This window comes from Notamacropus eugenii, chromosome X, assembly GCF_028372415.1.
Source record: "Notamacropus eugenii isolate mMacEug1 chromosome X, mMacEug1.pri_v2, whole genome shotgun sequence".
Taxonomy (NCBI): domain Eukaryota; kingdom Metazoa; phylum Chordata; class Mammalia; order Diprotodontia; family Macropodidae; genus Notamacropus; species Notamacropus eugenii.
In genome coordinates, this window is record NC_092879.1 from 89,085,121 (window position 1) to 89,099,708 (window position 14,588).

At 37.0% G+C, this 14,588-nt stretch overlaps 1 protein-coding gene across 7 annotated transcripts in view; it reads left to right on the forward strand.

Moving 5' to 3' along the window:
* DIAPH2 (diaphanous related formin 2) overlaps nucleotides 1–14,588 on the forward strand; it is a 1,011,052-nt gene that overhangs the window by 87,172 nt on the left and 909,292 nt on the right. For 5 of the 7 annotated variants that reach the window (XM_072625718.1, XM_072625715.1, XM_072625716.1 and 2 more), the window contains one exon: nucleotides 5,522–5,542. The exons of the other annotated variants lie outside the window; for them this stretch is intronic. In XM_072625718.1, the coding sequence (XP_072481819.1) occupies nucleotides 5,522–5,542 (21 nt within the window). The remainder of the gene's footprint in view (nucleotides 1–5,521; nucleotides 5,543–14,588) is intronic. 7 annotated transcript variants of the gene reach the window in all.

The following is a 14,588-nucleotide window of genomic DNA, read 5'->3' on the forward strand; positions in this document are numbered from 1 at the left end:
GCGTGTGATGACCATAAGTAGAATTTTTTCTTTTTTAATCTATTGAATTTTTACTTAAATATCAGCTTGTTACTGATTTCAACTTTGATCTTCAGGGTTCCCTTTTGTTTTTTCATTTTATGACTCATTTGGACAAGAAAATAAATTTCAATTGTAATTCTATAATAGCCTTATAGATACGGAGCGGGAAGGGACCTTAGAAGTCATGCAGTCCCCCTATTTACAGATGACTAAGCTGAGGCTCAGAGAGGGTCATCCCAGGTCCTGCTTGTAGCGAGCAGAAAGTAGTGGAGACAGCGCTTGCCCTGCTGTTCTCACTCTAACATCTGAGCCCACTGCACTGTGATTACCATTTTACATTTGGCTTAGTTTGTGTTAAAGATGAAAAAAGAATGAAAAGAGTAAGTTTAAGCATTATTAAGCTCATAATCAATTCTCTAGTCAAGAAATAACCAAACAGCCAATAGAAAATGTGTCCAACCAGTATTTATTGGGATCAGACCATGTCCGTAGCACTTTTCTATTACAAGTCCAAGATTTGAGGTATCATTTGCTAATATTTTACTGGTTGATGATCATATTTTAAAGCTTCCAGGCTTTGACTAGACATTTTTGAATTGCTGCCTTTTCTGTCATTAAAACAAAGGAAATTGCTTTGTAATCTCCTTATTTGAAGGTGATGTGGAGGGAGAATATTATGACAAACAGTGTCCATAATTTGAGACCTACCGCTGATGATGCTTCCATCACTTGTGACTGTGCATGTGGCTTTTCTGCCTGGATGGCTAACCAAGGTTTTCTTCCCTCTGACTGACTGTATGTGTGTGTGTGTGTGTGTGTATGTGTGTGTGTGTGTGTGTGTGTGTGTGTGTGTGTGTGCACGCGCGCATGTGTGTGTCTTTGTGTGTGTGTGTATGTGTGTGTGTGTGAGAGAGAGAGAGAGAGAGAGAGAGAGAGGGAGAGAAGCTGAGGGTGGTGTGCTCTTTTTTAAAATAGGACCTGGGTATTTTGCACTGATAACAGATTTTTTTTAAAGAAACCCTTTATTGAATGTAGAGATATATTTGACACTTGTTCTATAAAAATTATAAAAATGTTTTAAATTGTTCTAGAGCTTTTAAGACAGCATCACATTTTTAAAATTATATAACCTTTTTTTCATCATGGTTTAAAAATGTGAAGGCAAGAATCAGTTTTTTTTTTAAATAAATTGAATTTTTTCCTTAATGTGTAGTTGGTCACATTTTTGTTTCTCCACAGCTCATTAATAAATGCCCACTGTTCTCTCCTTAGATTCCTGCATGATGACATTAAAGGAAAATGAAAGTAAATAGAGGCATGTCTTAGAAATCCACTTCTTAAATCAACTTATTGTTGCTGTGCTGTGTGCTATGTTAAAATGAGCCCTAGCTGGAGGAAAACAGGGGAGGCCTGGCCAGACCGTTAAGGTCTGCAAATGGGGCCCCTATGTAGATCTTGTTTGCCCCTCCATTTCATATCGGTTATTAAATGAAGTTTAAGCTCTGTGGATATTTAGAGAGGTTCGTTTTGTCTCCAGTGCAAGTAGAGCTCCTGCTTCAATGAAGACTGTCATGGCTGTTTGGAATGGAGCTCTGGCCTTGCCCCAGCTTCACTGCCAGATTTAGATACCGTGGGCAGAGGGAATACACAATTGGCAGCTGTTTCCAAAGGCCAGGAATGAAAGATTTATTAGTGACTGCAATAGTGACATATCTGTTAAAATGAGATTTCTATCACCACAATAGACTTAAGACAGCAGTGTTTTAGAAAAGGAAACTTGCATGCCTGACTTCTTACTTCTGCTCTGGAGGGAACCTTCTCCCCCCAACTCTAAACCTATCAAATGAAATCTAAAGGTTTTCAAAATCTATGCCTGAATGACATTATCCTGATATCACTTTCCTTCTGACTCAGTTCATAGGAATTGAGAAAATAATATTCAGTGAAATATCCATTTAAAAAATATTTGAACCTCCATACATTTGCAGCAAGTTAACATATTTAATTTGTTGGAATTTATTTTTGAATTTTAAAGATGTACAGCTGTTTTTTATACCATTTCTTTAAGAGAAATGATAGAGATTTAAAAAAAAATTACCAACCAACTCACTTGATCTGATAGATGTGTATGAACTCAAATGGAATAAGGTTCACTTGGATTTTCCAGAGTTGTTTTGTACAGTATAACTACTTATACTTGAAAGCATTTAAAATGCTGTATGGTGGTGATTTTAGGTTTAGAAGACAGTCTCTTTGAATCCAGATCATGGAATCTTGAAGATTTTGCCCCTGACCCCTCGATGCTTTGAGATAAATACTAGGTTTTTCTGGGTATTTTAGCTATCACTTACTATTATGATATCAGCCTTTTGTTATACATTTATAAATAGACACTAAATAGTTAAAATGACGTTAACTTATAAAATTGATATTTTTAACATCTACTTTAAAGAAAAATAAGGCTAATCACACTTAGATGCCAGAGAAAGTAAGCTTGTATTTAAAATAGGGGGAGGAGATAGGTATATATGCATATATGAGTGTATATATTTAATTGCATGTGTATATATTTATGTGTGCAGACATACATGCTTACATACATATATACACACATACACAACATACACATATACATATCTGTGTATGTATGTATATATATGCATATGTGTATGTATATGTGTGTGTGTATGTGTGTGTATGTGTGTGTATGTGAAGATGAAAAGGAAAAAACCCTGCAATTTCCCTGGTGTAGGGAAGTCCTTATGTAGAGACTCTGTGCCAAAGCACATTTGTGACTCCTTTGTAACTTAGGGCACTAGAGTTGCCATTTGCCTAAGGTCACAGGGTCAGGATGTAGCAGTTACAGGATTTGAACTCATTTCTTACTGACTTCAAGGCCAACTCCATTCCATACTCCATGGCACCTCTCCTATATTCTGGGAAAGTATGCACATACCATTTGTTTATATATAATTTTTATTCCCTTATTTCAATGCAAATTGATTTTGATTTGCTTCTGGTATCAGATATGAGAACACTATCCAGACTGTTTCTCTATGGTCCTGTCAATGGCAAAACACCTGACTCATGGCATGGCAGAACCATTCACTTAGCCTCTGCCAATGTACCCAATTGATATGATGTACTTTAACCAAAATCAATCATGTTACAATCTGGATGCTCAGATGACCAGTTCTGCCAGATCTTGGTCCCCTCGTTGTGCTTCATATCTCTTCTCATTGTTAGGGCTGTCTGATTTTACCACGTCAATGTTATGGTTGTGCTGAGTTAAAAAAAGGGCCCAATAGAGCCTGTCTTTTCTTCCCTTCCTTCCTTCCCTCCTTTCTTTTGTTCTCCTCTCCCTCCATTCTTTCTTTTCTCTCTCCTTCCTTCCTTCCTTCTTTCCTTCCTTCCTCTCTCTCTCTTTCCTCTTTTCCTTCCCTCCTTTTTCTTTCTTTCCTTTCTTCCTTTCTTTCTTTCCTCCCATCCTTCCTTTCTTTCCTCTTTTCTTTCTTTTTTTCTCCTTTCTTTTCTCTCTCTTTCTCAGTGAGGTAAAATAATAATTTAAGTAAAATAGCTTTCCGTGGACCAATTTGTTGATAATATCAGAATACCTTTTATTCATTCAAATGCTTAGCTGTTGACCAAATATTAAAGTGGTCTTTCTGAGATTCTTAGACTCTTTTTGGAGACAGGTCATTAGTCATAATGCTCATATTTCACAAAAGGCGGAAGATTACCCCTTTTCTTTGCACTTTGGGATTATAAACTCTTCAAATTTGGAATTTCATTTTGCTAAGTATGAAACTTGATTTTTTAAAAAGTGGTAACTGCAAAAAACTTATATCTCTCAAATTTAGTACCTGTTACCATCTTCTCAATATGAATATGCCCATTTTCTTTCTGGTCTGGGCCAGGTTTAACTTAGGCCAGTCCTGTGTTTTCAGGCTTTCATTTGAAACACTATAAAACAATTGTAGGTGATAAAATATTTAACAAAGAGAACCTCACTTAACCATAAAAATTATTAATAAGGCTACAACGTTGATTTTGGTGAATAAGGCTCTCTCCTGTATTCACACTTCCCCCAGTGGCTATACTGGATATAAAAGACATCCTACAAGGCAATGGAATTTCTGCTGAACCTCAGAGTCACTAACTCCCCATCACCTGGGCTTTTTATCCCTTACAAGGAAGCCATTCCAGTGGTTTGAGCCTTAATCTCATGAACTAAGCAAATCTTGAGGATGGCCTCCTTGTCCTCTTAAAGGGAAACAAGCCCTGCCTCTATAAGATAGATGTCATTCCTACTAGTTCCTACCCCTTGGTGACAAGGACCCCCCCACATCTTCTGTGGGATCTTCTACCACCTAAATGGCTGGAAGACCATTACTGAGTAGCTGACTTTTAGGATGTGAGGAGCCTGGCATAGGTAGCAGCTCAGTTCAAGTAAAGCCCTCTGAAAGAGTATAGTTCCTGGAGCATTGAGGATGGTGTCAGGGCCGGTACATAGTGGACTTCCCATCACAGAGCAGAAGTGGTGAACAGGAGGATACCAGTGTGTCTGGTCATTCCGACCACTCTGCCATTTTTGGGACTCCTCCAGCCGAACTGTTTGCTTCTAGTTGCATTTTCTGTAGAAAGTGCTAATCATGGTTACCACTTAACTTCCTTTTCCAGAGTTAATATCTGCAGAGCTTGGACTGTATCCCTCAGGCCCTATTCAAGGAAAAGCTGAGCTGAAGTTTTTGGAGTTGTTCATTTCATCAGGATGAGTGTGTGGGATGTTAAAGAGTGTGCTTGGATACCATGTTTGTTCATCTTCATCCAATATACAGGAATCTTTCATGACATAAAATAATTACCTAGAAAACTAGAGCAGTGAAAGTAACCTTTTTTTTTGGTGGGTTTTACCTTTGAAAAGTAAGTGTTTTTTACAGTTTGATTTAAGTAAATATTTAAAATTTAAATCCAAAGGTTACTTCTTACATTACTTACTAGAATTTCAAAAGCAGCATTCATGTTTAAAAATTGAACAACTCAATATTAACAAGGATGCTTGTCATAATAAAGAGAAAAATTCTATCTCTAAAATTATTCCATTCCTCCATATGCACTTGGATTTAGAACTATAAATTTGAAAAACATTTAATGCTCACCTTTACTTTCATGTCTTTTATTACTTTGCATTAGAATTACAAACCCTCTTAGAGTAAGCTTTTAAAACTATTCAGTCTAAAATGATACTAATCTCTTATTTTTGTCTGGATATTCTGAGTTGGTAATCTCAAAGAGTTTTGTTTATTTTTTTAAGATGGTGATAGTGTTGTGTTTCCATTTCTAATCAGATAGTATTTCTAAACTCTATAACAAGTAGAACCTCGGTATTTACTGATTTACTAAACACATAACTAATTTTGTGAAAAGCTTCTTGTTACTAATGTTGTTGCTATTTGTTTTTTTTGCACCATAATCACTCTTCGTTGACAACTGTATGCAGATAGTTGGAAGTAAAGTTATGGTGAGTACGAATAATATGTTGTTTCCTTCCTCTTCCCTGCCCCAGAATTATATTTGTATTCTTGGAGAACTGAGCATTTTAGAAGTGTGTATGTGTGCGTGTGCATGTGTGTGCATATGTGTGCATGCATGCATGCGTGTGTGTGTATATGCATACATACATGTGTATATATTGATAATAGTGTTTGATTTGCTTGCTTCTTTCTTTTTGATTGTTCCTCACCAAAATAACAAGAGAAACATTGAGAGGAAGTGTTTTGAATATCATTAAACTCTCTGTTATTTAAATACTTTACAAAATAGAATATGTTCCTGTTTTCCTGGGTTTCACAGAGGAGCATAACCTTGTCCGTCCTCCAGATCCCACTGTGAAGGGTTATTGAGCTGCCCCCACTCCTGCAAGTGTTCCGTTGGTGTTCACAGATACACCCTACTCAGGAACTCTGCTGGTGGGGGTGGGGGTTGCTTTTTGATTTTTATAGAATTAGGATAGACCAGCTGCTCCAAGACTGATTCTCTTCCTGGCTATGGCATTAATTACCTTTGTGACTTTGTACTGGTCACATTCATTCTCTAGCTCAGTTTTCTCATTTACAAAATATTGCTGTGCTATAGGAAATGATGAGCTGATGGATTTAGAAAAATATGGAAAGGCTTGGACTTATGAAGGAAGAGGCTATTCCGCCCTCAGAGAAATAGAGGGCTAGCAAGTATAGTATGGTGTTATAGAAATTCATATAAATGTATATGTCTGTATATGATTATAAATATGTATTATACATATATGTAAGTATACGTATATATATGTGTGTACATGCATACATGTACACACACATGCATACATACATGATACCTATCTCTCCAAGCTTCATTGGAGCCTTCTTGGGAGCAGGAGGAAGGGGGGAAAAGGAACAAAGTAAAAAGTGCACAGCAGAGAACGGAAGAAAACCTACAAAGATAGGTGGACAGAACTGAACACAATTTGTAGTATTTATTATATAGGCATTCTTGAATTGGAAATTTATTGCTTTATATTTTGAATCCTCTCTTATGTTCTGCTGGAACATGGCTTTTTTTTTCTTATTTTGTATTTGCTTATTTCTTTTCTTATTTTATATTTAAGTATAAAATTTCAAAAATTACAAAAAATCAAATAAAATGAAGGGTTGGGATAAGATGCTTTTTATGGTCCCTTCCAGATTGAACAGCCAGCAATTTTTTAAGTGCAACATTCTAATGCAGTGGTTATTTACCATTGTATTTCATGCCAAGAGTCGTCTATATTGATGTTGAGAGCCAGTCATAAAGACTTTTACCTTCCTAATTTGACCTGAGAGTATACATATTACGTCTACTCTGCAGAAAGCACACGGAGAACTTAGTGAAGATTGCTTATGAAACATCAGTGAAGGATAGTGCTTGACAAAATAGGATGGTCGAAAGACTACTCCTCCATTGTAAGGCACTTGACTGATGTACAAATTTGAGTCAGGTACTGGTGAAAAGTAATAAAAATCACAGAAATATATAGAACTCTTGACATACTTTTCTGTTTAATCCTCCCAAAATCTCTGTGAGGTTCTTATTATAAATATCGTCCACCCCCATTTTCTAGATGAGAAAATGGAGGCTCAGTAAAGTCAAATAACTTGCCATTAAACACACAGTTTGGTGTATATTGGACGTGATTTGGATTCAGGTCTTGCATGACTTATGGTTTTGTACTCTCTCTGTTACACCATAAATGTCCTTATCACTGGAACTTTTACAGAATGACTTGTGTATCTTTGTATCTTTAGTAGCCAAGGAAGCAGGGGCAGGGGATATTCCTTAACATCATCCATGCCACCACCTACCAATGCTGGGCATGGTCTGACCACTGACTTTTCCAACTTATTCTTTGGGTCTTCTTGCAGTACTCCTGGCTTTGGTCTTTTCACTTCCTCTAGGAGGGATGAGCCTGTGGAAAAAATCCTGGCAGTAGAGTCATAGGATCCAAGTTCAAATCCTGGCTCTCTGGGACATTGGGCAAGTCATCCAGCCTCTCTAGGCCTGTTTTCTTATCTGTAAAATGAGGGGCTTAGACTCGCTGATGTCTAAAGTTCTTTCCAGAATCTGATCTATGATTTTAGGATTATTTTGATATCAATTTGTTAGTAATAGGCCACAAAGATGTTTAACATCCTGTGGGGAGCAAATCTTGTGTCTCTGACTTTTATTTTTCTAAACTCTTGTTGAATTCATCCATGGTGACTTTGACATTAGGAAGGCTCAATGAGTTTGGTGGTTGAGTATTCCCTTAGGGCAGATGTAATCTTTCAAAGCTCTAAATGTATGATCTTATGGTCCTTGCTTTTTTTATGGTTGCTCATCCTTCAGTGGCCACTTGAGTTTTCTCCCGAGGATCTGCAGCTCAGGACTCTTTCTCTTCTCTCTTCTAGTGCTACTGTTGGAGCTGCTGAGAAGCCTGCTCTTCTGCTTGCTCTTTCCTCTCCCTCTGCCTTCCTTTGGATGTGGGAGATAAAAGTTTAAAGTGGTTTTCATTTGCATTCCTTTTATTCTTAGTGATTTGGACCATTCTTTCACGTGGCCTCTGGTTATTTGTCTTGTTGGATGGCTATTAGTACAGTACCCAAACTGTCTGTCAATTCCACTATCTATCATGAGCTTTTTGAGTCTCAGAAACTGACTGCCATTTATAATATTGATCATCATTTCCTGTGAGGACAAAACTTCACATAGTGAGCTTATATATGTGATGTTTCAGAACACAACACCTCCCTAAATCAGTGACTGTTTGCATTGCATTCCTGAATGTTCTCAGGTGTTTAAGCAAAATCCCCATAGGGTTAGGGATGGCTATCTGACCTCACGCTGAATTATCAAATATATGTTCATTTAGCTGTGGCTTAGCCCTCTTTCAATGTAATAGTTCATTGGAAAACGAAGTGCTGGTATGTGCTGTCTAGATCTGATATGAATATATGCTTTGGAAAAATGTATAGCTGGAACTTTTTCTGAGACACCCTCTCCAACATCCCTCCAAACTCCATGGAACACCTCATTTAAATTTAATTTGAGGTATTCTGAAGGTCCTGGAGTCAGGAAGACCTGAATTCAGATTTAGCCTTTGACAGCCTACTAAGCTGTGTGACCTTCTTGGGCAAATCCCTTAACCTCTGTCTGTCTCAGTTTCCTGATAATTTGAATGGGAGTAATAATAGCACCTACCTCCTGGAGTTGTGCAAACAATGAAATAGTATGTATAAAGTGCTTTGCAAAGTTGGAGTCAAATTGCCCAGGGTCACATACATAGTAAATGTCAAGTATCTGAGGCTGGATTTGAATTCTGAACTCTTTCCACCACACCACCTAGCTGTCCCTAGCCTATTATTATCATTACAATTTGTTGTCCACTATAGGTATGTTCAAAGAATATTTGGAGTTGTTTTCATCAGTCATTGCTTTGGCCATGTGTAATCAACCCCCAGATTTGGCAATTAAGAGATTATTGAGAACTTTGGAGGGAGTGGCTTCAGTTCAGTAATGAGATCAGAAGTCAGATTTAGATTTCAGAAACATTTTGGAGTCATCCAAGTAGTTGCCCACATGGTACGGATTCTACCTCAGCACTGCATGTCATTTTCATTCCCGTATTTCCTCTTACTCTGCTGCAGTTCCACCCCCACCCCCACCCCACCCCACCCCCCTCCCTCTCCTTTGCTATTGCACTTTCCCCTTAGCAGGTCATTCAGCCCCTCTTCTATGTGATACTATACCCTGCTGCCAGAGTAATCTTTAAAGCAAAAAAAAAAATTTACAGATGTGTTTAGTACCATGGTCAATTCCTCACATTCCCCACTCCCAAATTAGTCCACCATTGTAACAAAACACTAAACTGACAATTAAGTAAAACTGACCAAGAAAGTAGTCAATCAGTGATAGCACATAAAACACTTCATTCCCATGGTCACCCACTTCTTTAATGGGAGGGGAGTTGATGTTTCCTCATCTACTTTCTTAAGATGGATGGTGGCCATTGCAGTTAATGTGAGTTGGGCTGCCTTTCAGTGATGTCTCTTGCTTTTTTTTTTATTATGTATCTTATTCTCCTGATTCTTTTTCATCATGAGTTAATGCAATCAAGTCTCCCCTTATCTCTCTGCCTTCCTCAATTTGTCCTTTCTTATGGCACAGTAGTATGCCATTTAATTCTCCATTAGTTTAGCTCTTTCCTTATTGATGAGAACCCATTTGGTTTCCATTTTTCTGCTACTACAAAAGTCATCACTATAAATATTTTGGTATTTATGGGGCATTTATTTCTGTATTTGACTTCCATTGAGTATATTCCCAGCAATGGCATTGCTGGGTCAAAGGACATAAACAGCTTAGTGTTTTTTATTGCACCGTTCCAAATTAATCTATACAAGCGTTAATGTAGCCCCTGCTTCTGAGTGCTTTCTTCTGCCTACAGTGCTCTTCTTTCTGTTGGAATCCTACTTATCCTTCTAAACTAAGCCAATACGCCAACTCTTCCATGAAGCCTTTCTTTGTCACTTTGGCCAGAAGTCAGGTCTTCTTCCCCTGTATTCCTGTTTTGTTGTCTTTATATCCCCTAGAGCTCCTAGCACATGCATTGCACATAGAACTAGGATTATTTAATGTTCCTTTGGCTCCATAAGGCAGAGCACAGTGAGACTTAGAAGTAGATTCTACAGTATAATGGGATACCTCATTAAGTAGTGAGTGTAGAGTACTCTAGGATTAGAAGAGAGAACCATCATTGTGGGCTGGAATAATTGGGGAAGATTTGATACAAATGGGAGAAGGACTGGAGCTATTGCAGGCCAGAGATTCCTCCCAGGGCATAGTGGAGGCCAACCATATTTTATTTGGTCTAGATGTTTGCCAATGGGCTTTGAAGTGGGTTAAAGATTGTTATATCACCTCAGGATAACATTGACAAAGCTGTTTTAGGGGATTAATAAAATAACAGGATTTGACACAGATGAAATAGGTTACAATGAGAGATGGTGCAATCTCTCCCTGCAAATATTTACACATAGGATAGATGATTTTGAGAAAGACAAAGAGACTGGACCAGTCCCTTCCATCCCTTTTAATTTCAATGCAGTGTCTCCTAACACTGACAAGATGATCTGTGTTATATTGTAGCATGTGCTCCAAAACAGAGTTATCTAATAGCCAAAGGTCCCATCTGAACAAAGGTCCCATGTATAATAAAATATTTATAACAGCAACTTTAAGTAGCAAAACACTGGAAAAAATAAGAATTCCTTCCCCAGTGATGTCATTATTTCAGGTTGAAATTAATTGGCTCATAGTCCAGGGGCTGAAAGTACAAACCTTTTTATGTGATGTACTATCAGATTGTGCTTAAGGGAGAATTTGACTGCATGTGGAAGATGTAATCAAACCCTGATGAGGTTTGAAAATAGTACTGTCAGAGGTATCCCTCGATTCTTCTCATCTGTTCATTCACTGAAGCATCACGAGGTACTCTCAAGAAACCGGGCCTTTAACTACATGTGATTGGCATGGGAGATTGTGGTACAGGGGTCCAAATGGAGTCACCCTTAGAGTATCTGCCACCAAAAGAATTGTGTAGCATCTCCCATTGATTTGGGAATGAGCACAGGGATTTGGGTTGGTTCAGTCTGGGCCATTTGAACCCCCTCCAGGCTGCTCCATGTCCAGAGAAGGTGCCTATTGTATAGGAAGGATCATGGGATCAGAGACCTAAAGCTAAAAGGAACCTCTAAAGCTGTGTAGTCCCAATCCCTGAGATCTGGACAGGAGATGGGACTTGTTCCAGGGTCATACAGTTAGTAAGTAGCAGAGGAGGGTGTCGAATCCTGGTCCTTGGATTCCATATCCACTGCTTTCCCTCCATACTCTGGGGTTAAATAACTCATTGTATTTTTGTTCAGTTTAGGGGAGAAAATTACAGGCATTTCATTTAGGTATTACCAGGCGCCTCAATATTTTGAATTTTGAGTACTTCATAATCAATTTTCTCCCATTTGTGTGGTTCCATGGTTCTCTCAGTTATCAGAACTTGTCTTGCTGAGGCACCATTCCTGTTTAGTTTGAACATGTATTCTCAATACAATACGTTTCAAATGTCATTGTTAGCTCTCAGGTTTCATAATGCTGTCCCTAAAACATTGCTAAACACGACAGTGTTGGTAGTTGGTTTGTGTACCTGGGTGGATCATTAAACTGATATTGCAGTCCTAGGTTGGTGATATGACTGTAAGATTTGTAGCATTCCATGGTATAGTTGTTCCTTGTTAATTATTTGAATAAAGGGAAAACTTGCAAGGAAGATTTCAACCTTAGTTTACTCAGTGTTTTCTGCCAGAAGGGGGAGACAAACCGTGCATTATTGGAGTTTAGTGGTAGCTTTGCTTATAATGACAACACATTTGCATTTATATTCCACTTTGACTTTTTTTTTTTCTTGTTTAGTTTTGCTAACTGGAATAGCTGGTACTGTAAAATGTTCAGTTTTATGGCAGTGACAATTTTGTTAAAATATCTAAATTCAATTAGAATAAAAATGATTAATTTCATTACTTTTTAACTGGTGCATAAAAGATAGAAAAAAACTAATGTAATCAGATGAAAATAAGATTTGAGACTGTTTAATGGTGGGCAATTATAAATGATCTTTTAAAAATTGGCATAAACATTGTTAAACTCCCAATTTAATTTTTTTCTAATTTCACATTCATTATGTACAATAAATAGCTACTTTCCCATTCCTTATATTTTAATAAAGATAATCAAAAGAGATACTTGTTTTGACTATAGGTGTTTGGGTTTTATTTTTGTTTTGTGCTTTTAAATTCTGTACATCTTCACTGACTTGGAAGAACATTTCCTTAACTGAGCCTTCCCTTTCATTAAGATATATTACCATAAGTAAAATTACATTTATTATGCTAGGATAAATTCAGTATTTAAAGATGCCCAAAAGAATGTAAAGAGATTAATTAGTATTATGAGCAATTAATGGGAAAAAAGTTTAAATACTGCCTCATTTTTTTCTAACATATTTTATAAATTAATTGAAATTTCCCAATAGGGATGATGACGTTTTGTGACATCTCTTGGCTGTCAAAAGTCTCTGTGTTGGCAGTACTGTTACAGTTCTGCTGATGGGTTTAATAGAGGGAACACTGCACTGAGACATGTATTTGACCCCCAATTCACCTTTTTATTTTCCCATATTACATTGGGCTAGTTATTGAGTTTTCTTAAACTTTTGCTTCCTCTTTATTAAATAGCCATGGTGCTTTTTGTTTATTGTCAGGTGTTGCATAAATGTTATTTTTTTCTGATGTTAATTAAATGTCATTTAGAGATTTTTTTTTTATCATGAAGAACTCTGTAGAATTTCTCCCAGTGTATTTTATGAAAGAGGGATTAATGGAAGGTTTATGTAGCTTGTAGTCCATTGCCATTGGTGACTCCTTCACCAAAAATGTCATAAAAGATAATATTTAGAAGATATGTGAGATCAGAAAAGGAGGAATGCTGTTATGTATGGAGAGTGAGGAATAACCCAAATGTTTCATTGGTGCTTCCATGCTGTTAAAGGACCTAGCCAAAAAAGTCTTGGACATTTTCAACCTCCTCTGGATAATTTACAGGGAAGTATGGATAAGAGTCATCGGTATGAGACAACATGGTAGGTTGCAATCTGTGGCATTGAAAAGAGTGACCCCATTCAGGAGACTGTGACTAACAGAGTAATTAGGTATCATTTCTCTCTTGTATACTAGTTACAAGTTCTTATTTCTGTACATGTATGATAGGATACTCTAATAGTTCAGTGATTAGATATATAGGTAACTTTTTTTTTACTTGTAAAATCATAGCTTATATGAGTTCCTTTAAAAATTAGCTACCCATTTCTCTCTGTTATGTTGACTTTTGCAGTTGAAAAAGTATACTAAATTCTTGATTTTTTTTGACTTTTCAACTGTGAAATAAAAGTATAGCGCACTAGCATCTTTTCCAGTTATATATTGTAGGATATTTCTTACAGGTAGTTGAAAATTTTTACTTAGCATAATCTCTCCAGCATGATCTTTATATAAGGTTCATTACTGCCACCACAGAGTTTAATATGTAATAAAGATTGGGGATATATATCCTTTATTGTTCAAGGACATTCTTTTACAGAAAATCAGGTAACTCCAAAATCTATCTCCATTTCTAATCTGCTTCCCAAGCTCCAGACTCCCATTTCCAGTGGAGTACCTGGATTTCTGGCTGGTATTTCAAACTCAATATATCCTAAATAGAAATGAATTTTTTTTTTCCTAAAAGCATTTCTGTCTTCTAACCTCCTTATTTCTTTCATTGGTTCCATTATTTACCCAGTTGCTCAGGCTTGAAATCTCCCTGTTATATTTGATTCTTCCCTTTTTCTGTGACCATTTACATCTGAAAAGTTAACTTCTGTCGTTTCTGCCTTGGCAATCTATCTCATATAGGTTTACCTTTTCACTGTTTCTGTAGCTGCTATCCTGTCATAGGCCCTCAGCAGTATCTATGTGACTATTGCATTTAGCTTCCTAACCGATATTCCTGACTCCAGTCTTCCACTGCCCTCTCCATACCCCACCTAATTTCACATCACTAATAGATGAATCTTCAGAAAAGGAGTTAAGAGCTGCAAGAGATCTTAGAAATAATCTCTTCCAATACCTGTATTTTATAAACTATGAAATGGGAACTCAGAGACATGAAGTAGCTTGTTTAAGGTCATGTAGCTAGTAAGTGGTAGATTCATATATACCACTGGGGATCCAAATCCAGATTGTCTTATTTGAAATTCAGTGTTCTTTTGACTTCATCATATTTACAGACTTATATGTAGTTCCATTCATGTCATTCCTCAGGTGATATCCTAATGTATTTCAAACATTGTCCATAGCTTGGTATTCAAAATTCTCCCCAATGTGATACTATCCTATCATTCTAGACTCATCTTCTCTTTTTTGTCCTGC